This window comes from Glycine max, chromosome 6, assembly GCF_000004515.6.
Source record: "Glycine max cultivar Williams 82 chromosome 6, Glycine_max_v4.0, whole genome shotgun sequence".
In the NCBI taxonomy this organism is placed as follows: Eukaryota; Viridiplantae; Streptophyta; class Magnoliopsida; order Fabales; family Fabaceae; genus Glycine; species Glycine max.
Window position 1 is genome coordinate 1323629 of NC_038242.2, and position 25061 is coordinate 1348689.

The following is a 25061-nucleotide window of genomic DNA, read 5'->3' on the forward strand; positions in this document are numbered from 1 at the left end:
ATACTAACAAGTAAATTGCTAATATATAAAATCTTGCCATAAGCACTCATACATAATTTTATATTTTATCACTGTGAATGAGTTTTTTTTTCTTTTTTAGAATAACTATGAATGAGTTACTTATTATTACATGATTTAAAAATAATATTGTGAGTATATATTTATGGATTATCTTTTTATGTTTTATCATACTCATAAATAATACAATATTTTATGAATGCTTATATTTAAAAATATCCGTTAATATTTTTGAGTTTGGGAATTCTTTAAGACTTAAAAGAAGTGATCATTTTTTATTCACCCAACCCGATTGTTAATCCAATTAAAATTGGATTGAGTAAAAAAAGATAAACTCAACCTAACCTAATTAAGGGTTCATTTGGGGTGATTTTTTATTTTGAGTTTTAAATTTTTTAAAAATAACATCCAATTTTAGTTTCAACTTTTTTAACTAATTTTTAAAATATGATTAGTTTCAAATAAACTTATTTTTAAAGTTTCATATCGTATTAAAATTAATTTAAGAGTATTTTTGTATGGTAATAATGACAATGATGATTATGGTAATGATGATTACGATGACGATGGTGGTGGTAATGATGATGGTGACGATACAAATGGTGGTGGCAGCAAAAAGTATAATTGTCAAATGTGAAAAATATATTTTAACTAAAAATCAATTTCACAACTTTTTTTCTTGGTTTTGAAAATGAATGTAAAAATATTTCAAAAATGGTTTAAAAATCATTTCAACTTTATTTTTATCAAAAATATTTTATTTTAAAACTTACATTTAAAATCTAAAAATTAAAAATTTGCATCCACCCCAAACGGACTCTTAATTAATTAGATTAGATTAAAAAATAGATAAAACTCAACCCAATTAAAAAAAAATTACACCCTTCTAAAATATTATATATTAAATCATATAGTTTATTTTTAATACACAATAGTTCAAATATATAGAGAGAGAGAATACAGGAAATCAAATTGAGTTGGAACAACCTAAAGCATGTCCCGAATTAATTTTCAAAATACATCATGTCTAATTTTAAAACTCATCCATCAAAATTTATCTTAGTCTAGATATAGTTAATGAGATAGGTTGGGTCAACATACGCACTTGTACAAAACCACGACACCCAAGTAACAAACACGAGCACAACAAAAAATGGTTTTTGGTGTAATTACTAGAAAGCTGACATAAAGAAATGAGGCATAGCACCATGCAATTTTCATCCTTAGGCAGAGAAAAAAGGCACACTGGAGTCTGTGACGCAAGAGAATGAGTCGACTAAATCGCTAATATAATACAAATATATAATGCATTAAGAAAACACTTTAGACATCACAACACTAGTAGGTTAGTCACCAACTACGAACTTATAAATGACTAGTATGGAACCCGTGTTATTGCACGGATCATGTTGAGAATTTTAAAATTATTTGTGTATATAATTTAAAAGGAGTCCTATTACATTATTATAAATATTGTTTTAGCTTAACATAATTATTCTAAATATAAAAAAACTGAATAGTATTAATATAAAAAAAAGCTGGATAGTGTTAGAAGTAAAAACAAAATTCAAACGAAAAGTAATTTTTAAAATAGAATACATGTTCGAGATAAATATTCTTTATATGTTTTTGATAGAAAAATATAATTAGATCTCAACTTAAACAAATTCACTTTTTTTTACAAGTCGACGGACAAAATTCACTTATGAGAGAGGGAAAGTGTATATATTTTATTGGGTCACCATGTTGAACTAGTTTTATTAATGGTTAACCTTTATCGAAAAATTTGTCTAATAATTTTTAATATAGTCTTTTCTTTAAAATATGTATTTTTTTTATCCGCAAAACTCAAATTTAAAATATTGCTTAAGGGATCAACCCAATATTCCTTGAATAAATGACTTGTTGATGAGAGTGTATATATAATTAAATGAATTATTAATATTCTATTATACATGTATATTTTTAAGCTTTAAATAGATAGGTTATATAGTATAATCCAGAAATCAAATAGAATTAAAAAAGAGAAAAAAATAAAGGAAAAACATAAAAAAAAATACATAAAGAAAGAAAGAAAGAAAAGAAAATATAAAAAAGGAAAAAAAAAAGAAACAACGTAAAAAAAAACCTTGAAAAGAAAACAAAAACTAAAAGAGAATGATAAAAAAAGAAGAGAAAAACACTTTGAAAAAGATTGACAAATGTCCTTCCAAAAGTTCTCATGTTTTATATGCTATGATATGATGTAAGCATTCATAAAATAAAAATACGAATTTAAAAGTGATGGAAGCATTCATAAAATAAAAATTGAATATTTAATGTATGCTATTTGCACCGCTCCTTTAATTATCCATTACGATTAGACATATTGAATAGTTTAATTTCATTCATTGTCACGTTACACTTATTTAACATGTTATATTATTAAGACTTTAACTTCTCGGTTATAATATAATTAAAGTCTTTGATTTTTTTTTACAATTTTTTTAATAATTTTGAATAAACATGATTAGCTATGCAGTAAAAATGTTACTATAATGTAAAAAGTTATACATTAACAAAATAAAAAACAGATCAAAATTAAATCCTACGTTCAAGTATATTCATTTTTTTTATTACATTTATTCGTACTCCTTGATGTTCATAAAGTTGTCTTAAAAACTAACACCTTGCTGTTTCTTGCACAATTGCCAGTAATTATTGAACATAACTGGGTGGATATATCTCTTAACGTGAGTTCAAAGAAAGTTCAATTAACTTGAGAGTGTAGTTGGATATACTAGGATAATAATGTCAATTAAGTTTCACCAGAATTACTGCATGAATATAGTGTTTAGTTGTCAATAAAACCAGAGCAATTGCTGACTGCTGAGGTAAGAGAGTATTGTTATATAAGCCCGGCCCGGTGTCATCTGACCCAACTTGCAACAAAATATATGCATTTGATTCCTGCACTTCTTGAATTCCTTCCTGCACCAAAGCAATTATTTGTTGTTTTAGTCTTCAACGTAATTTTAAATCAATTATTTGTTGTTTTAATTTTCAATGTAATTTTAAAATTTATTTAGGAAAATTAGAAGCTAATTCAAATAGGCACTTAATGGAAATAAAACTTTCAGAATGTCTTCAAGGTATTTGTTACAACTTTAATTCTCATTCAATTTTTTTTGTTATGTGTTTTAATTTTATCAAATCGACTTAAAAAAATTAGATGAATTTTGTATATTTGAATTATATTTTTTCTACTTAATTTAATTGAATAATTACGTATTTGCACATATTAGTTGTATAATTTATTATATACTTCAACATTTATCCTTTATTACAAATAAATCATGATATAAAAAATAATTAATTATTTTCACAAAATACACGGGTACGTTAACTGTTTAAGCTTTTAAAAAATGTTTTCGTTTAATACTACTATCTTTTATTTTTGAATCATCAATACTAACCCTGGTTGGTATTTCTCAATTTGTTATCTTATGCATCCGTCCTTGTTGCAACTTTATTAAACTAAAAGCGTACGGCCTCCAAGTTTGATAAAATACTGACATCCAAATCCAATTGTAAAGCAACTAACTAATTAATTTGTTAGGTGAAATCTCAAAGTTGTAAGTGCATCATGAATCTAGATAATCCAGTGGAAATGTGATGGAGACATATAATGGAAACGACAACTAAATACATGATTGCTGCGTTGGATACAACATTTGACGACTCTCATTTAAGGATTTCGGTTAAAATAAACGATACTTTATGAGTAATTATCAAAATACCATTATTTGCCTTCCAAAAGACATCCAAAACGGAAGATAGCCCTTGACATGTATGATAACTACATAAAGAATTTTCTTCAGGTGCAATCCAGAGAAGGAAAAAAGAGATCGCATTTTAGTTTAAGTGTGTTTGTATTATCGTTATCCTACTTTCCAAGGAAGTCAATCAAACGTGAAAGGGAAAAAAAAATCATTGGATTGGTGTTCATCCTTCTTTGAAACGTAAATACAAACACACCCTATAAGTAGTTAAGATATTTGTAAGTGGAGAAACTCAGAATGAGAATTCAATTGCACAAATGGTATTATATTATACCAATCAAACAAAAGCTGAATTTGCTTATTGCTTGGAGCACAAGGATAAGCAAAAGTTTATCCTTACATTCTGCCAAAATAATAATTTTTTTCACAAAAAAATAATTGTGCCTTTTCTAAGACTGCTTCACATACATGACAAAGATCTTATAATTTACAATCAATCTGTTATCTAAATTCTAAAGAACTTCTCACACTATGACTAGAAGGTTGTAGACTAAGTTTGATGGTACCACTCTCGGAAGATTGACAAACATCAATGCACTCCTCTAAATCAGCATCACAAGTGAGTAGTATCCACTCACAATCATCATCCAAGTATTTGACATCAAATTTGCTCATGTCACTCACATTAAATTTCCTACCAATTTCCTGCAGAAGATCTTCATAGACCCAATTTTTCAGCATCCGAAACCGGGTTTTCTCATCTCCATATGTGACTTTTACTCTGTGAGAATCCACCTTGCTGCTACTGGTTTTCAATAAAGGCAGTTGATACTGAGTTTTCGGGTGTTCACCAAGTGTTTCCTGGCTCAGTGATCTTGGCAAGAGCTTTGCTCTATCTTGACTAAGGCTTTTAAGCTTTGCCTCGTTTCTGATCAACTTCAACACAACATCAGCAGAATATTCACCAACCGTGGCAGGATCTTTGTCACTGGCAATGTTAGTTGTGTGCTGCTGTTGTAGCTCTGACATGCTAGAGCAGGAATGGCTTGAAATGGAACTCTGGCTGCTCGACGAAGAGGGTGATTTTGATGCACCTTCTGGGCTCAATGAGCCATGTTCAGGCTGCGTGCTTGTTGAGTTTGGATTATCACTTTGATTCAAAGTTGAGAAGAAGCCAGTTCCTGATAAATTTGGAGAAGCTAGATCCGGGAAGTTTGAATAGAAGGAATTGATTTGAAATGCACCAGAGGCACCTTGAACCGAGTCGATGACAAGTTGAAGTTTTTGTAAGGAGTGGCCAACCTTTTTGATCTTTCGAGAAGGCCAACGCTTTATCCCATGCTGCCGGCAGATCCTTTTCAAAGTTGTAGTACAAACTGGAAAATGTTTAATTTAAAAGATGGTTGGTTATAATGGAGGACTACTAATAGATATGCACAGAAAAATTAACAGGTAAAACACTAGTATATATGAATGTAATCAGACCTTTTTCTGTTTTGGTCAGGTGGGCAAAACTAATAAAAATAATGTCAGAGAACTGAACTATATGAAACTTAGAGCCAATTTGGATAAACTTCACAATAACTACTTATAAGAAAAGATAAAATGAATCAAGGAAGTGAGATGAATCAAACTCCTCACACAAGTTAAAATCAACTTAAACACTAACTTCTTTATAAAAGCTCTCTCGTTTACCCTCTTCTTATAGTAGCTATAAACTTAGAAAAGTCTTACGTAGGGTTTTATAACTGAAAAGTTCCCATAAGCTAGAAACTAATCCAAAATGGGCCACCAAATTTAAAATGTGTTTAGTAGACATGTTAGAATGGAATACAAGAGGGATATGAAGTTTCATTCTATGTGTTTAGCACCTAATGTTTGCACACAAAAACTGAAAAAGGAAACATGGTTGAGTAGAAGGCTTACCACCAATATTCTTGGCAGCATCTTTTAGGCTTCCAGCAAAATATTGTCTAAGAACTTGCAAAGTTATAGTTTTCTCTGCTTTAACCCGTCTTCTCTCTCCAGTTTTACTTGTTCCCGGACTTGATAAGTTACCCTCAACAGACGTAGAACACTCCCTAACACAGTCAAGGTTTCCTTTTAAAATAGGACTTTCTTGTTGCTGCCTTGGTTCAGAGAATTTTCTACCCATTGTTTCACTTGATTTTTCTTCAGTATCCAATGAGGCAACCATCCCTTTTTGTTGGGGTTCCGAACAAATTTCATCCCTAGTAAATCCACTGTCTGCAAGGGCTATCACTTCATTAACTGACAAGTTAGCTTCCTCCAATTCCTTTTCTCTTATAACGCGCAAGCTGCGACAAACCCTTTGTATAATGTTGGACAATGAAGTAAGCATCTTTCTCTGTTCTTCAATGTCATTGCAATCTACGGGCAAGAAGAACTCTAGAACAAAGTCATCTGTGCTATTATAGATGCTTCGAAGGCGTATAGCAACAGCAGCGCGCAATCCAAACAACCTCGCGTGATGAGACATTGGATAGTCTTTCTTGCTTAAGGAAGTTATATCATCTGAGAAGCACGGCTGGTTTGTCATGAAAGCTCCCCCAGCAACACCCTCACCTTTTAACAAGTGATGCTCAGTGCAAGCCTCGTGAAATGACCTAATAGAAGGATCACCAACATAGCAAGCATGCTCCACAGGAGATATGCAGAGTAGATAATTATCTTCAGAGTGCCGGCACCCCTCTTTGCCTTGTTGGACACATGGGACCCAAGTTTGAGCTAAAGGTAATTTGTGCATTTCACAAGCAGATCTCAGCACCTCATGAATCTCAGGTAGTGCAGCTTCATAGGACCTGTTGCATGCCTGCTAAAAGAAAAAAACAGTTGTAACAGGGGAAATTGCAAACTTAAGTTCATTAAAATACTCCTGAATTGGATGCTCATTTACCTTCACATTCTGAATACTTAATTGTTTTGAGCTTCTAAGATCAACAGCCTGCAAGTTAACAACATTCCTCCAATCATTAAACTATTATTAATGAGTTTTGATGAGCTTTTCACATTTGGCTTGTTAAGTGTTTTAACTTTTAAGTCATAAGCATTTATACTGAAACATGTAAAAATAGAGCAATTCAATTTCATCACAACTCACAAGAGGGCACAAACATCAGATACCCATAAAAATATGGGTTCACAAAAAGGAACATGGCATATTTTGCAGAATCCTAGGGGTGTCCAGGAACAAAAGGGATATAGAAAGAAAATTTCTTGAGCAGTTTTATGACTTTATCCCTTCAAAAACAGCAAATAGCATGTTCAAAGCAAGCTAAGATAAAATCTCACAGTTCCAAAACCTTGGTTCAACTTTTCCTGGAATACTTACCTACACACTTCTGTATTTTAAAAACGATAACACAATAGAAATTAATGCAAATAGGAAAGGAGAAAAACCTCAAGTGCTTTGCAAACACTCTCAAGTTCAGGGCCATAGTTAATCTGCTGAGTAGTCATCACAACCTCAATAACCCCCAAGCACGTCTTGCTTCCTTGCTCAAAGATTGGAACTGCCAACGTTCCACGCACATCATACTCTTGAGCATGGTCAACTCTTGGATACTCATCAATTTTAAAGAATCTAACATCAGGAGTCCACTCAGGAACCTTGTCCCTAAACACTCGACCGGGCAATCCCCACGCCAACTCCTTGGAGTCACTCTCCTCTGCAGAGAACTTATATGTCACAGAGATTTCGCGGTACTTGGCAAGGTTCAGAGACTTGGATTCAAGCGAGAACAGAAGATCATCGGCTGCAAGAATCGGCCTACCCTCTTTATGAACTGGCACCCAAATCTGTATAAGCATATCTTTGTTCCTATTGTAATCTTTGATCCACATGAGGGCCCTTATTAGCTTCTCCATTATAGAAGGCCCAGGTCCTGGACTAGGTGTGGGAGTGTGTGTGGGTGCAAACCACCACCTTCTGATACCTTCAGATGCACCTTCAACTGAATGAGTCTCAGACTGAAACTGCTGACTATAATCACCACCAGCAACAACACTAACCATGTTGTTATTATGACTTTCTTGTTGACTCCCAAAAGCAGCAACCTGGGATTCATTGTGGTTGGTCTCCAAGGCAGGCCAGGAGAATGAAGGGTCAAAGAGGGTATTGGAAAATGAAGGACTTTGCAGCAAGAAATCAGATCCATCAGCAGAGGCCTCCATCCAGCACCCATCTAAGAAAAGCTCACCCATGTAATCAAAATCCATTGAAGTTGTTGTTGTTCCATCAGGTGGTGGAGCTTCCATCATGGTAGCAGCAGATGATATCACACCACCATCTCCCATCATGGGTGGCTACAAAAACAACAACTTTCTCCCAAAACCACAAGTCTCACCACCCAAACAGATCTTCAAAATTCTTGTCTTGTCAAAAGAGAACAACAGTCCAGGATAGGATAGGATAATATCTGTCTGTCTTCACTCTTCAAACGTAGTCTTCTGTTCAAAGTTGTCAATAATAATGTCAGTAACAGCAGATTATATCAACCTGCCTATCTATCTATCCTGCCAACGAATAGTATGGAAGGAATAAGACATAGAGAGACAAAAAACGATGTTTCTTTTCTACTGAATATGTGAACAGAGTTTTTTTTTTAAAATAGCAAAAGTTGTGATTTTTGCAGAACCAACCCGAAAATTTTGACACCCACCCTCCTCACGGAAAGAGAATATATTTACCCGTGTAAATCCGCAATCAAAAAGGGGGAACGAAAGAGACGAGAGAGTTGGACCAGAAAAAAATGATGACACTGCTCAGAAAGATTCTCTCCCAACAACAACACTACACTTTTGCCGCAAATGATATGCAAGATTCCATCCACCCACCTCATGTGAACGAAGCCAATCGATCTCGTTCTTTGGTATGGAGGAAAACAGCAGAACCAAACTTGGTGAAGTAAAGCTGAGAAAGAGAAAGGGAATACGAATATAACTCGACATGTAAAGATTCTTGAAGATACCCCAACTTGGGTTTTTAATTTTTTTATTTTTATTTTATTGTTTGCCGTTTGCCCTCCACTGTTTACTGTTTACTATAATTTCCCCTCATTGCATGCTATTACTAAGACCGAAATAATAATAATAATAAATAAATATATGTCACCTACAAGGTATGATGATCAAAAGTATCAATTTAGACTCCTTTTACAAATTATATATTAATAAGAATTTGTTTTCAAATTTTTTTAGAGAGATTTATTTTTATTTGTATTATGTCAAAGACAGGAGAGTATACAAGGAGAACTGACATGTGATATTGAACTGTTGTATCAACATATATGTGCAATGGGTTGCAGTGAGACAACCACTTTTTGTCAGCATAGGCATAGGTGGTAGGTGCACAGGTAGGCACAGGTACGTAGGCACGTGAACACTCGTTGGCACAATACTCCTCCCCCCAACTCTCTTTCTTTGCTTATAAATTTAAAAAACACATGCATGCTCCCTCACTTACAACAAACACTCCCCTCTTCAAGCAGTTTCCTTCTCCCTAGTCAGCATTTTGTTGCTCCCTTTCCTCCCAACTTGCTCTCTCTCTCTTCTAGTTTGCTCGCTCTCATAATATTTTTATTTCATGTTCTTTATTGTTGTTAATGACACTTACATGTTTTAAAATATGTGATATTGTGTTTTAAAATAATTATGATTTTGGTTTAGAAATTTTTTTGGAATATTAGCTTTTTACAATTTTTTGTATATATTTGATATTGTGATTTTTTTTAACCTGTCATGTAACTTAATTATTATATGTGAGATTGTAAATTGAATTTTTAAAATGTTTGTGATATATGTTGTTATTAATATGGTTTTAACTATGTTTGTAATATGCAGTGTATTTGATACGACAAGTTCATCATCATCCTCATCCAGTTTTGATGTGGTATCTGGACCACATGAAAATGATGTGTTGTGGATGCAAAATCAACATGTGTCCCAACATATTTGAAACGGGGATGCAGATAGAAAATTAAGAATGAGACGAGTGATTCCAACTTATCAGGGTATAGAACAACCACCGGCAGAAATTAATCCTTTATTACAGCAGTCTGGATTATACACAACAATAAAATTGTGTAGAATCAAAATCAATGGAGAAATTGTAAATGTCTTTGTTGAAAGGTGAAGACGATACATACCTTTCATTTGACGTGTGGGGAGGCCACCATCACACTACAAGATGTGTTTGTGTTGCTAGGTCTTCCGGTGGATGGCAATCCTTTAATTGGCAGCACAAATATTGATGGGATTGATATGTGTGAACAATACCTTGGAGTCAGGCAAAATGCTAATGCATTGGCTAACGGAAACACATTGAAATTAAGCTAGTTGGCTTCAAAGTTTGCAAATATCCAAGACTATGTGGACGACGAAGAGCACCTCAAAATATTTGCACATGCAAGTGTGCCAAAAACCATGACCATGTTATTAATGTTTCTCCTTCAACCACAGCAAATGCGAGTGGAAGAATATGGTCATTTCCATCTTGTGATGTTGTCATTAACAACGTCCCACGATATTTTCCATACAAGAATGTATCGTCGACTTGTATGGTTGGCTTGCAATACTTGAAAGCCTCTTTACATTGATCAAAAGTCCAAAATACTCGATGGAATTGACGGTATTCACGAATTACAGTATTGCCAACTACAAAATCATCGTCACATATTTGATAATACAATCTTGGACAATGATTTTGCATGTGCTTCAACCATGACAAAAGTTGGCCATAAGATTCATCCCAATCACCATATTCTATCATAATGGCCTTTTGTTTAGCCTTCCAAGCCTTTTTGTATGAAATTTTATAGTTAAACATACCACTGATCCTTTCTTGAATCAAAGAAATTTTCAATGATGGATCTTCTTTAATCATCCCTATGAAAATAATTATAACAAAAATTAATTATCAACATAAACCAAATCAATGATAAACAAACATGAATAATTAAAATAGTTAAAATCATACCTACTACGCACGTGGCAATCAAATCGGAATCAAGTTTGTCATGGTCTTGTGCTATACTCATATTCAAACACGTGTGTGGTCCCCCCCCCACTGCGTAACTTTTTATGTATAAGTTTTTTTTAGATACAATTGCCCTCATATAAAAAGGGCATAAGATGTCATCACTTCGATTTAGGCAGCAAACGACATATTTTTGTGATTTTGATTCAAGAACTTTAAAAGTTTTGTGCACCTTCGTAACATATTGTTGCAGTGTATTTTTCACTACATTTTTGTTTTCAAATTTCATGCCAACAAATAATTCTTGACCAATATTGAAGGTTGATGCCATATCGAAACCACGAATGTCTTCTTCATCGGGATGACTCCAATTAATGTTACTATAATGAGAAGCGGATTTCCAAAATGCAGTCTCACTTCCACTTGCAAAAAAATCTTAATATACGGTTCTTTCTCAAAAGTATTTATGAAAACAGGTCTCTTTTAGTGCTATTTAATGTCCATTAATGGTTTAAAACTATATACCAATATAGGTCTCTTCTGTATACTATTCATGAAAAAATATTATAAGATTAAAATATTATAAGATTACAATATTATTTAATTAAATATACCTTCTCTTGGTTGCATGATTATAAGGGATTGGATCATGCGGGCAGCTTCTTCATCTGTGTCAGATATATCATTGATATCTTCCTCCTCATCCAACGAGTCCTCAACATATGAATTAGATATCATATAATCATCATCGTCAGAATCTTCATCTAAATTTGTTGCAAATTTTAGAACTTTTGATTCATTGGCAGCTATATTATTCCCACATGATAATAGCAAATTTGTCACATTCAACGCAGAAGCACCGACAACATCTACTTCAACGCACAATTCAATGACACTCATTTCTTGTTGTTGTTGAAAACTTTCAATCATTGTTTCAACATCTTCATCGTCACAAATTTGCAATATAATATATTTTCCTGTAACTAAAAATCGACAAGTCATACTAGATATAATTTCATTTTTATCTAATTTTACCTTATCACGAATTCTTTTTTTTAACCCATCAAAAGTTACACCACGTTTAATTTGAATAACCTTTTTAAGGCCTTCAAATGTGATGTCGTCATCACTTTGAAATATTCTTCCATTCAAATAAACTAGAACAATAATCGAAGAACTCATTTTTATAATAAAACATACAAAATAAATCAATAATGTCATCAACAATTTTCATTAATAATAATAACATAAAAAAATAATACAAATTAATAAAAATAAATTAATAAATATATTACTGATTTTCACCCCACAGAAGAAATATTAACAAATTTGTCACAATGTAATATAAAGAGAAAGAAATTTGGAGAGATGCTAAAACAATGTACTAGAAAGTGTGTGTGGATGGAAGGGGGAGAGGGAGTTTATATAAGCATGTATTGCGCCAGTAGTAATGGCACAATATGTTGTACCTAGGGCATTTGAGCAAAGGGTTACTCCAACTGACATGGTACAATACCTTTCCAACAGGTCTACACTGCACACGTTGCCAAAAGCCTGTCCAAAAGTGGTTGTGTCACTTACATTGGCACAACCCATTGCGCAATTCTGTTGACATAATAACTCAATGTCACGTGTCAACTCCCTGTTGTATTGTATCTTTGTCTTTGACGCAATGTAAATAAAAACAGACCCTCCCAAAAAAATGTTTGAAAACAGACCCTTATTGATAAATAGTTTGCAGAAGGAGCCTAAGCTGATACTTTTGCCAGGTATAATGGTGTTTTTTTAAGTATGGCAACAGGATCTGATTGCCTGTATGAAAAATAATTTGTTAAAAGAGAAAAAATTCATTTGAATAATTTTTACGTTGAAGATTAATTTCATGAGTTTTGATTATGAAATAATATTTATTTTAAGTAAAAAAAATCAAATAAATAAAGAAGTTGAGCAGGTAGCAAACAGGAATTTTGAATAGAAAAAAAAGATAGTGGTGAAAATGGGTGGGGGGAAGGCAGCCCCAGCAGAAGACAAGAAGGAAATGGTTAGGGCGGCACTAGCAATAGCAATAGCAATAGCACGCATTATATAGTATGTTAGTAGAAGGAAGGAGCCACACAAAGGTGATGATTCAAACCCAAGAGGGAGAGGATACTGATGCAGACTCCTACTCCTACACCCCATAACCCAACCCAGTTGTGTTTCGCTTTGGAACTCTCGTTCTCCCGCTAAAGTCAAACCAGAAACAACCCAAGTAAACTAAGCTCAGCACAAGACATGTTGTATCTCTATGATCTTCTTTTTTCATTTAGTAGTAGAAAGCTAAGGAGAGACATCCTAAATATTATCGGAGAGGCTACTAATCATTTATGGCATGTTGATCTACGTAAAAGATTATTGATTCAAAGTATAAACAGTTCTACATAATTAGTTCTTAAGCATATGGAGATGTTTGTTGAAAGTCAACCCATTGTAATATCTATGATTGATGATGCATTCTAGAATTCTAGTACTCCGTCTATTCCATGCCCTGAGCATTGTTTTTTCTTTATTTTATTTTGATACTAAATAAGTTTAATTGCCGGAATCAGAATCCTTGGAAGTGGGTAAAAGGAGTGTGGCTGTTGCTCGTCCCACATTTGACACGATCTCTGCAATTTGCCGATTCCTTTTTTTCTTTTGGTGGTTTCAGCCGAAAGCCCCACAAACGTATTAAAATGCAATTTTAGAAATAAAATAATTCTGGCTCACGCTCGTATGGGGCCCCTCGGGTTTTGTTTTTTGACTTTAGTTTAGGGAAGATCACCTCATCTCATCATGCGACCATTGCAGAGTGGGTATTCAGTTTATTTATTATGAAAAAATAACTAATTTTAATTAGGATTTCAGCATTAGAATATCATATTAATCGTATTCAAATTGATTAGAACTGTTCCTCATCATCCTAGACTTATAGAGAATGTGTCTCTCACGAACCTTCTATTTAAATAGATTGGGGAGGATTAGAGTCTTTACCCAGTCTTTAAGATGTATATAATCACTAATGGGCCGGGGAGGCCACTTGAAAGGAATCCAAAGCTGAAGTTGTTAAATACCAGAATGAAGAGCTGATTGATTAGATTAAAAGTCCATAATACCTTATGAGTTTAATTAATGTATATGCAAAATATTTTTATAATTTTAGGATGAGAGTTCCCGACCAAAGGTTAGTAAAAAAAAATCAAAAAATATAATCAACGCTATTCATTCATATTAGTTCGTCTCATTGATTTCATCATTAACAAATCATAACTATATTAACAATTTCTCATTGTCAATGACGTGAGGAGCCTCCGCATTGACTCAGTCATGCTCACGCATTACAAGTCGAAAGAAACTCGAGAAAAAAAAAAAATGTTTCATTTGCAGATTTGACGTGTGATTAATTAGGAGAATTTCTTGTAATTTTATTACCAGATGTACAAAGATCTCAACTCTTGGCCATGAATCTTTACTAAAGAAAAGTTTGAATTTGCCATTGAATCATCAGAAAGTAATACATTTAAGGATTACGTATTACTATTATAAGTACATGTTTAATTGACAGAAGTTATATATGTCGGAGTGAAACCGACATTAGTAGTTGTTTATTAGGTTGTTGATTGGACTTTAATTTATGTAAAAAATATTTGTAAATTTTAATTTAATTAAAAAATATATAAGCTAATTGAACAAAAACGATTTTTCCATCACAATATACAAAAATATTTTAATGGAATTTGTAAGGATATGCATAGATTTAAATGAATTTCAAATGTTTCAGGGCATAACTCCTCCATATCCATACATCATATCATTCAGGGAAACGAAATTATACTTACGATTTGAAATTCTCGATAATCTTAAGAATCGAAGTCTCTCATTTTTGTAGATTTCGGCAAAATTTGAAATGACTGAAATTAAAATCATATAAAAAAATAGAGAGAGAAAATTACGCACAAACATACAAAAATAATTGAGTAAAACAATTTATCAAACGCAATTCCTTCTTAAACGAGTTTCCAAAGACGCTACAACCCAGAATCTATAACTTGTTGTCTATGAGTACGACAGAGGAAAGATTAATGAGTCGTCTGAAAAAGGAAAAAGGTTATAGGGCTAAAAATTGGTGGCAGCAAGAAATGGATGGTTGCTTTGAACAAGTAGTGTTGGTAACTGGAACGGGACCATCACACAACTTGTAGGGGACTCCAAAAATGGCCACTTCTGCTGTCATTCTTGTTGTTATTTTCCAACTCCTAACGTACTACGTCGTTTATTAGATCATTACTCCTGCCTATCAAAACACAACCATATAATCCTCATCAATGCAACCAACTTTGTTGCATTAAACGACTAAGACATGTTCTTTTTGTAAACAGGAGGCCCGACCGGAAAAGGACCCGAAGGAACAGTTGTCTTTCTATGAATGGAGGAAAGATATACCAAAGAAAAAAAAGATTTTGTAAGGATGGAAAGAGGTGCCTCCTTTTACATTTTAATTGAAATATTGAATGATATATACATCTTTAAAAAATTGTAATGATTAAGATTCTATTTTAGTATTATGCGAAATTAAATTATAGAGATATGATTTTCTTAAATTAAAGAAAATTTATATAGAAAAAAATTATATGAATTTATATATATAATTTCTCTGTCTCTTAATTTAATAGTTTAGTGTATCAAAATTCAATTTAAATTCAGATTATCTGAATTAAAAAAATAATACTTATTTAAAAGCATAAAAATAAATTAAAATACTGAATGGGAAGAAAATCGAATGTCTTAATAAGAAAATAATTCTTAAAAGTTATTTCAAGAGTAATGACCAATTATAAAATTCAAACCGATCATAAATATATATCAAATAGACAATAGTCTACAAATAACAAATAAACGAGAAAAAGGAAGTAATTCATAAAGTTCCAAATAAGATATTTACTCTATTTAGGTAATGCAGTTACTCTTATTACAATGCATCAGAGAGAAGGATTTCATGTGAAGACTGGTGCAACATATATTAGACACAGCACATATATGATTATATCATTAGAGTGGAAGAGAAATCCTTTGCAAGTTGCATCTTCTTAATTCTTTTTCCTTTTCTCTTCTCTTTCACAGTTTTATTTTCTCGTAGCCGGCAATGGCATCGTTGGACAGCGAATTTGGTGTCTTCGACAGCATCATAGCTCTTGTCAGTTGTGTGTGCGAATTGGAACGAATGAGAACTCCCAGCAGTCAGAATGAGAAATAATCTTGAACTTTAATTTTAACCCAATTTTATTGTTAAAAATTAGCCATTAGATCATGACTGCATTGTTGACTATGAGAATTGCAATGAATCCAGGTCCATCCACGACTCACTGCCAAATGGCAAAAGAGAAAAAACAATGGATGGCGTCCTATTTCTTGGTATAGCGTTCATTTTTTATGTTTTCACGTCAACTTTTTATTATCAAAGCAAAAAGTTATTCTCTATAGTTTCTCAAATTTACGTAATTAAATTACACACGTTATGTGGTTCAAATGCAGAACCAAATACAGTCTATGTTAACTGCTATTGTCAAATGTCCAAGGATTCATAGAACAGTGTGTTTCTGTTGGTCCTGACCATTGTTGTACCAATTCCATCTTGTTTTTTGTACTATCGTTTACAAGAGTATAAGCAGCACTTTGTTCTATCCTTTCATCTTAAAATCAATAATCAATAGACAGATAACTTGAGTATTTTCCAGTATTAATATCATGTCCTTCTAATGTTTAACACAAAAGTTAGTATCTAAAAAATAAAATTAAAAAAAAAACGCAAAAGTTAGTACTTGTAAAAAACATTACGTCAAATACATTTCTCTTCTAATTTTTTGATGTAAAACCAAACAAACAAAAAAAGAGAGGAAAAAAATTTAAATAGGGTCACAAAAGCTAGTTTACGTGATTCATTTTCAACATTTTATTTCTCCATTGAGAGTGTGACAAACCAAAAGTTGAAGGAATAATTTTTTAGCCCTTTTTTTCCTGTGATCATACTTTATTTTCTAACTAAAATTTTCTTTTCTCTGATCATACTTTATTTTCTAACATGAACATGCTAGCCAGAATAGAAAGAATTTCAGAAGTGACTAACATACTAACCATCTAACCAAAGCCAGAATCTCCTGACTATTTTTTAACTCCCTCTAATTTAAATCTATACACTTTAAATGGTAGTAGCACATGCCTCGACCAAAACGAGCTGGCATGATAATTACCAAGCGTTTATGGATCGAACTGCCAGGACGAGCGGAATTTCTAATCATCGCAGCCAATATAATCCACCCTACTTTTCATTTTGACATTTTGTTGTTGGTCGAATCTCAATTTTGACTTTAGAATAACCCGAAAAACAATAATACGAAGCTGCTTCATTGGACCCATTGAGCTTCTAATCTAAATTCCAGCCAATCATGTCAGACTATGCCTAATAATTGAGTCATGTACCTGGAATGGTAGAACATATTGGTGATATAAAAAAAAAATTGAATAATTTCAAATTCTCGTTACTTTATAATTTAATACTTTCTTTCTTAATTAATTGGATTACAAGGAACACATAGTCCACAACAATAGCAGCGAAACATGCCGAAAAGGTATATAAATATAAATACTAACACATACAAACGGCATTTATTGAGATAGCTCAACGAGTTGCATGCATGGAGTTATGGGTACACAACTAAAATTGCAAGAAATGGATAAGTTCTTTCAAATTGATCGAAAATCACATCCTTATCGTACTCTTTGCACGTCTGCAACTCTAACAATCATTCTGGGGTTGGCAACAACATTAAATATTTGGCCTCATGCTCAGACGAGATGCTATCTTTTGGCCTAGAGAACGGTCAGCCTGCAAGACAATGCCATCAAAGAGCATATGAGCAAACCATGCAAACTCGTTTACAATTGACCCGGTAGTTTCTATAGTGATAAATTAGCATGTCTAAAATCTCTATCTTATTATCTCACCTGAGACCAGTAAGATATCCAGACACTGCGGATTTCATGGGTGACCCGTGGGTCAGATAAAGCATCAACCCATCGGCGATTAAATCTATCTTGCCTGTAAATTAGTAAAAAAAAAAACAGCAAAAAGAACCCAACATTAGACATCACCAAAACACGTTCACATTGATCATATAAGTATTTAATAACAGGAACCTGTCAGGTGCCCAAGATCGGTATCTCTCTCCGGGCTGCTTAAAGTTGTTCTCCTTCTCAATTCCACACTGCATTAAGAAGTAGAGTTGTTCATACCTTCTTGCACTAATTAATATAGGCAGCATTTTTATAAAGCATTAATAATTAATCTCTTCTATCCAAGAGTAATGCTTAAAATAAGCACAGCCTAATCTTGCATTGATTGAGACCTAACTTTATCAATAATAAAGAAACGTTTAAGCAGTGCTGCGGGTCCATTTCTTTGCTTCCTTTCTAGTCAGATCAATTTTACATACAGCAGATTAAACTAGAAAAGCATATCAAAGAAATATACATTATGTCAAATGCTTTGAACATTTTAGAAATTTTTATTAGAATTCTAAAATCTGTGGTTAGGTTTCTTAGACAAACAAAAACTGAAATGAACTCTGCAATCTAAACTGAAACCCATGGCAGGTGGATTCCTTCCCTAACAGATGTTCCACGTTTTCATATTAAGCAATTGATCAAAACTAACCTTTTCACGCCTTCCACTGCAGATAGCAGGAGGTATGGGGAACGTTTCTGCATGACGAACAGGATCATACCTTGAAGGGAAGTAATTAACCTATAAATTAGCAGAGCTCAGTCACAAGAAAAAAATGTGAATACCAAATAATAACAAAAGAATAGGTAGCAATATCACCCAATCAGCATGTGCATGAATAATCTAAGCACTAAGTAGTTAACAAGGCAACCAGATTCTCAATCAGGAAATGAATAAGAAAATATAAGAAATCAAACATTAACTTACCTCCTCATCCCTGTGAATGAAATTCATGAAACCTTCATGATGATTGTTGTGGTGAGCACACTTGGGAGCATTAGCAGGAAGTTGCAGATAGTTTGGTCCAAGTCTGTGCCTTTGTGAATCAGCATAAGAGAATATCCTGGTTTGAAGCATCTTATCATCTGAGTAGTATACACCAGGAACCACAATGGCAGGGCAAAATGCAAGTTGTTCATTCTCAGCAAAGAAATTATCTATGTTCTTATTCAGGACCAAGCGACCAACAGGCTGCAAGGGTATAATGTCCTCAGGCCAAGTCTTAGTAACATCAAGAGGGTCAAAGTCAAATTTGTCTTCGTGCTCAGGATCTATTGTCTGAACAAACAGTTTCCACTCAGGATAGTTACCAGCAGCAATTGAATCATGGAGGTCTTGAGTGGCATGGCTGTGGTTGGCTCCTCCCACCTTAATGGCCTCTTCCTCCAATAGACACTTTATACCACTAGTGGTCTTCCAGTGAAATTTCACATACACTGCTTTCCCAGCCTTGTTGATCAGCGTATATGTGTTAACTCCAAAACCATCCATATGCCTGTAATCTTGTGGAACACCCAAATCATCAAATAAAAAGGTGAACATGTGAAGGCTTTCTGGAAAGTGAGAGAAGAAGTCAAGGATCCTCCAATTCTCTTGGATGTGGTTCTTGGGATTGGGTTTAAGAGCATGAACCATATCTGGAAATTTCATGCCGTCACGTACAAAGAAGACGGGAAGGTTGTTTCCAACAAGGTCAAAGTTACCCTGTTTCACAAAGTAAAAATAGGAATCATGTACAATACCAAACTACTACCATTACCATATCACCTTTTCAAAACTTTATAGCATTTCAGCAACTCAACTAGCACCATCACTTACAGTGAGAATTTCTTTAAAGATTAAGGAGGTGTTTGGTTTGCCTGTTTTCTATTTTCATTTTCACTAAAAATGAAAAATGGTGATGAAAATGTGTTTGGTTGAATTTTTAAAGACATTTTCAGTGAAAATGAAAACAGAAAACAACCAGAAAATGAAAACAATAAAATTTCGTTTTCAGTGTTTTCAGTTGAAAACAAGAATCTCATTTTGGTTAAAATGAAAATGAGATGGCAATGAATGTAATTTTAAGTAAATTTAAAAACACAAAAAAGAACAGAAATCAATATATCATAAATTTTCAGTGTTTTTATTTCCTAAAAACAGAAAACAAGTCAAACCAAACATATTTTCAGAATTCTAATCTTTTGAAAATGAAAACAGTTCTCCAAAAATGAAAACAGGAAATGAAAATAGAAAATGAAAATACAAACCAAACACACCCTAAACTATTCATTTGGTTCTTCTAGTTGTCTCTATACGAAAAAATTGCAAGTTTTAGTCTCTATACATGCATAAAAGTTAAGCTTTAGTTCCTAAAAATAACACTGGAGAAGTTTTTATGTCGGTATAAAATCACTACAAAAGCTTTCTGACAATAATAAACCACTACAAAAAATTGTCTGCCAACTCATATAGAGACTAAAACTTGAAATAGGTACAAATACAAGGACAAAATGAATAATTTAACCTTCTTTAAAAGACATAAGGAGAAATTTAAACAATTACAGTAATCATATTTATTCACTGAAAGTGGGAGATAGTTTTAAATTATGCTATATACTCATAAATCTTTACCTCTCTGGTGTAAAACTTCACGGCAAAACCTCGAGGGTCCCTCAAGGTTTCAGGGCTACCACGCTCATGAATGACAGTTGAGAAACGAACAATTACAGGCGTCTGAACTCCAGGGGCTCGAAGGAAATCTGCACATGTCAGGTGAGAAATGTCATGTGTGACCTCAAAGAAACCCTTTGCACTAGCTCCCCTGGCATGGACAACACGTTCTGGGATACGTTCCCTGTCAAAGTTTGCAAGCTTCTCCACAAGATGATAATCCTCAAGCAGAATTGGACCTGCCAAAAGGGGTCAAGTAACATAAATATTCTGACTAAATAATATTCATCCAAATTCAATCCTAGCTATATACAACAGAGTGACACAAACAGATAAATAAGCCACCACCCCATCAGCACCAAAAAAAATCCAGAAAAAAAAAGAGAAAGGGAAGTGGCCTAGATATCTCCACTACTAAAAACACTCATAATCATAACTAACATGCTCCAACATAGATAAATGAAATAAAATATTAAATTAGGCACGAAAATACATAATCTCTATGGTAGGAATAAAGCAGAAAATAATCTGTGCCACTTGATGTTGCATACTGAATACTCGGTAAGCTCAAATTACCAAGACTAAGCTAATTACAAAAACCAGTGTCATTTACATATATTTTTTTTATTCATAGGAATCGAAAACAGATACAAGGGGGTTTACAACAACTCACACATTCAACCAATTGAGTAAGATCCCTCAATCATTTACATATGGTTTGAGTTTGAGTAAACCCTCAATTTCTCCCTAAAGTATTTCTCTCTCCCAAATGGTCCTTAAAGTAAGAAAATTATATACATATACACACACACATATATATATATATATATATATATATATTGCTGAATAGGAAAATATATAAGTAGTCTCTCGAATATTAGAAATCATAATAAGTAGTCCCCTATATAATTAAAAATCTATAAAATTAGTCTTAAACGTAGGTGAAAATATACCAACTCAGGGACTAAACTGGTGGATATTCAATGTTTGAGGGATTACTTGTAGCACTTACTACACACAATAAAACCCGTGAAATTATATCGTTCACCACTAATCTACTTCACTGGCATGAAATCAAGGGAAAGTTGAACAGTTTCAGCAAAAAAGAAATCATTCAAATGCGTGAGTACGCACGCAACAATTTCAGCTAAGATGGATACCTCTAGCTCCAACGGTTAAAGAGGAGTTGTTGTTCCAAACAGGAGCACCAGAATTTGTAGTCCAGAAGGGAGAATTGAAGGCGCTGGATGGCCGGAGCTGCATCACATTAAACACTTGTAAGCAAACAGAATCTAACAATTGATTCACACCACAGTACTTGCTCAAATTTCAAAGAGTTCATCGTAAGTCTTAGACTCTTAGTTAACATAATATTAATCAAGACTTGAACAAATGAAAGCTAAGAAGATATAGAGATTTTGCTAAGAGGTGTAATCGGAAAACATAAGGCAATAAAAGAAGAGAAGAGCAATACCTTGTAAGGATCCATGGCAATGGTGGAGAGAGAGAGACAGAGGAGGATGAGAATGGCAACGCTAATTCATTTCGTGTGGTAACGGTGAGTCTTACCGCCTTATAAAGACTTTCCCTCTTTTATCACTATTTTTTTTTTCAAAAAATAAACCCTTAATTGTCTTCTTCGTATTTTTTATAGATATAGATAAATATAAATATAATAATATTATAAATGATTTTTCACGAGACAAAGTTATAGCCTTATTGGACGACGGAAAAGAAGATAAATACAAAAATAAGTTATAATATTTTTTAGTTGAAGAAAAAAATTAATAAAGTAAATTTTAAAAAAAATCATTTTTCAATTTAAAAATTAAAATTTTATACCTCTCCTTAATTTTTCCTTTCCTGTGGAACAAACAATTATTAAAGAGTTAGAACTTCTGTGTCTAAAATATAGATAAAAATATTGAAAATACATTTTAGCAATTATACAAAGATTTAAATGTATTAAATGTTTTGCAATAAAATAAATTGTATTAAATGTTTTAAAATATATATAAATATTAATTTATAAATGATTATTGTTCTCTAATTATTATTTTATATATTCTAAAAATTCAATAATTATTGCTTAATCATCATAATAACTGTCATTATTATTTAACTTTCTACTAAAAAAAAGAATTGTCTGTATGATGTTTGTAACAGTATGAAACGTAGGATGATAATGATGAAAAATGGGTTGTTTTAACTGGTGACAACAAATTTGAGTTTAATTATATTTTATGTTCATTTTATTTCACTTTTTTTCTTTTCTTAAACTCAAATTTAGAGGATATCTAATTAGAATTTTTAAAGTGAGTTTGTTAGGTTATTTTTTTAATCCTCACAGACACTGTTATACTATGATAAGAAATTTATATATAATTTTATTTTAGTAGTAAAAAAATTTAAAAACTTCACATTTTTTTAGTTAATTATGATGTTGTTATATGTCACAGATAGATATTATTTTTTTATTATTAAGAAATAATTTATTAATATTTATTATAAAATATATAAATTATTTATAAGAAACTCTCACTGTCTAGATAAACTCTAATAAAAAAAATATCAAAAAAAAAAAATTTTTTCAACTAAGAAATCTTTTAAGAAATTTTTCTTAGACATACTTTAAATGTAAGAAACTTTAAAAAATTTATACTTTTATATTTTATATTTTTATTTAATTATAATATTATTAAGTGTCAAATAAATATTATTGAATGTAACAGCTAAGGAACACAACTATTATATTAATCAATTAATGAATTAGTATATAATGAGTAATATTTTATGGTGGCAATAAAAAAGCGATAGATAAGAGTGGAGAAAAATCGTTAAAATATTAGCGAACGTCATGCACTGATGGTTCCTTTCCTTATCTTTGTTTCCGGCGTTTTCTTCTATGTTTAGCCTTAGCAACAATTTGTAAGATGGTGACATGGACCATTCCTAACGTGACACGCTACCTAAATTCCTTGAAACGTGTGCTCCCACCAAAATTATTTGGTATGCCAGTCCGGATTAGATCACTCATTTTTAAAACAATCACTTACAACTTTAAATTCTAAAAGTTATATAAAAAAATAAGTTTTAGAGTTATATATTATCTATATAATATTTTTCATATTTGTATTTCATCAATTATTTTAATCAAACAATGTAAATGCTTTTATTTTTCTTTTTTCTTGATGAAAATATTAATAATTTGTTAAGTTTCTACGTTGATAATATTTTAAAAAAATGATTTAGATATAAATTTTGTGAAGTCTGAACAATTTCGTGACCCCGTCCCCATCAACAAATTAAAGGAAGTTTTGAAGCCAAGTCAAGAGCTGTTTCAAAACTTGCTTTGAATCTGTTAGTAGACAAGTCGTGGCCTTCTTCTTAACATCCACTGATTGTTTCCATATACGGTGAGGGGCATGATATGAACTCAACTCATGGCGAGTTAGCAAAGTGCATGGCTTTATCTCATCCACTTATTCCGCATTCCGATTTTGGCTTTTAGCATATCACCGTTCAGACGAAAACGCAATCGATGCTGTCTAGATTCGCACAAGTTCGCGTCAGCGAGTCAGCGACCAAGATGGTTAGAGACTTTTTAGATTTGATTTTGTGTATTTCAAATTTTGATTTCTTTTTTTTCTCTTTTCCCAGGAACTGAATCATAAGAGTTAACAACAACATTTGTTTGCCTCTTCACTAATTATATTCTATAGTTTGTGCTTTGCCCAAGTTTTTACACTATGAGCAAGTAGAGTTACTAAGATGTAGAACACCGAGGTAAAATGTCCATACAATATCAAATAAAAAAATGTAAACCGAAATGATAATTTCCTTCGTGCACTAGTAAAATATTTTGATAAAATTATAATAATATTATGATTAACTAAGAGTAACCCTGCAATTGCCACGAATTCCAGGTTGACTCATTGCATCTCTTGTCCTCAACAACTCATTCAGAATGCTTGAATAATAATTGAATAATATTCACATTCGTTTCAATATAATATTTGAAATGAGAATTCAAACTTTTATTGAGTTGAGTATTCTGCGTCCCAAATGTAAATATATGCTCGCTTCATGTAACACAAAACCTGTTTTCTTCGAGGTTTACAAAATTAACATGACAAGTAACGTGACACTTCTTCAATATACACGTTAATCCTTCATATTAGTCTTGACATAAGAATATAGACATTGTCATTAAGAGTTGGATTACTGAACCGACGAGTTATCATTAAATGTCTCAATATTTAAATATTGATGATAATGTTATAACTCTTTTATCAAGTTACAAGTACTTAATTATCTATATAAGTTATGATTTATCTATTAATTATTATCTACAAGTTAAAAATTATCTATAAGAATTGTTACACCAACTTCTACAATTAAGGATATGAAGCTCTTATCTCACGTTATATTATAAATATCAGGTTCTATATCATCATTTTCACTTCATTTTTAACTCACTCACGTACTTACTTGAGCATGAGAGTCATTTATTTTTCAGGTCTCACTCGTGCTTTCCTAACAAATGATACTTACA

General features: G+C 32.4%; 2 protein-coding genes and 1 long non-coding RNA gene across 7 annotated transcripts; 1 reads left to right on the forward strand and 2 right to left on the reverse strand.

Moving 5' to 3' along the window:
• Positions 1-4054: 4054 nt before the first annotated feature.
• LOC100785135 (protein NLP4) lies at positions 4055-8772 on the reverse strand. 4 transcript variants are annotated; one of them, XM_006581075.3, is made up of 5 exons: positions 8637-8772; positions 7200-8249; positions 6697-6744; positions 5706-6615; positions 4055-5155 (listed from the first exon to the last, which is right to left on the reverse strand). In XM_006581075.3, exons 2-5 carry the CDS (start codon positions 8097-8099, stop codon positions 4281-4283), a joined length of 2733 nt encoding a protein of 910 aa, XP_006581138.1. In that variant the 5' UTR covers positions 8100-8249; positions 8637-8772; the 3' UTR covers positions 4055-4280. The 4 variants fall into 4 exon arrangements, with proteins under 4 accessions (XP_006581138.1, XP_040872160.1, XP_006581139.1 ...); XM_041016226.1 differs by having other exon boundaries at positions 5706-6612; positions 8637-8771; XM_006581076.4 differs by having other exon boundaries at positions 5706-6612; positions 8490-8771.
• Positions 8773-17617: 8845 nt separating this feature from the next.
• On the reverse strand, positions 17618-22072 carry CAT5 (catalase). 2 transcript variants are annotated; one of them, NM_001253092.1, is made up of 8 exons: positions 21981-21995; positions 21667-21763; positions 20468-20745; positions 18782-19558; positions 18506-18595; positions 17989-18056; positions 17797-17890; positions 17618-17677 (listed from the first exon to the last, which is right to left on the reverse strand). In NM_001253092.1, the coding sequence occupies exons 1-8, from the start codon at positions 21993-21995 to the stop codon at positions 17618-17620; spliced, it is 1479 nt and encodes a 492-aa protein (NP_001240021.1). The 2 variants fall into 2 exon arrangements, with proteins under 2 accessions (NP_001240021.1, XP_040871888.1); XM_041015954.1 differs by lacking the exons at positions 17618-17677; positions 17797-17890; positions 17989-18056 and having other exon boundaries at positions 18506-18575; positions 21981-22072.
• Positions 22073-23741: 1669 nt separating this feature from the next.
• On the forward strand, positions 23742-24358 carry LOC102668827 (uncharacterized). Its single transcript, XR_414546.4, has 2 exons — positions 23742-24098; positions 24167-24358. It is a non-coding gene; the product is annotated as an uncharacterized lncRNA (long non-coding RNA).
• The last annotated feature ends 703 nt before the right edge of the window (positions 24359-25061 follow it).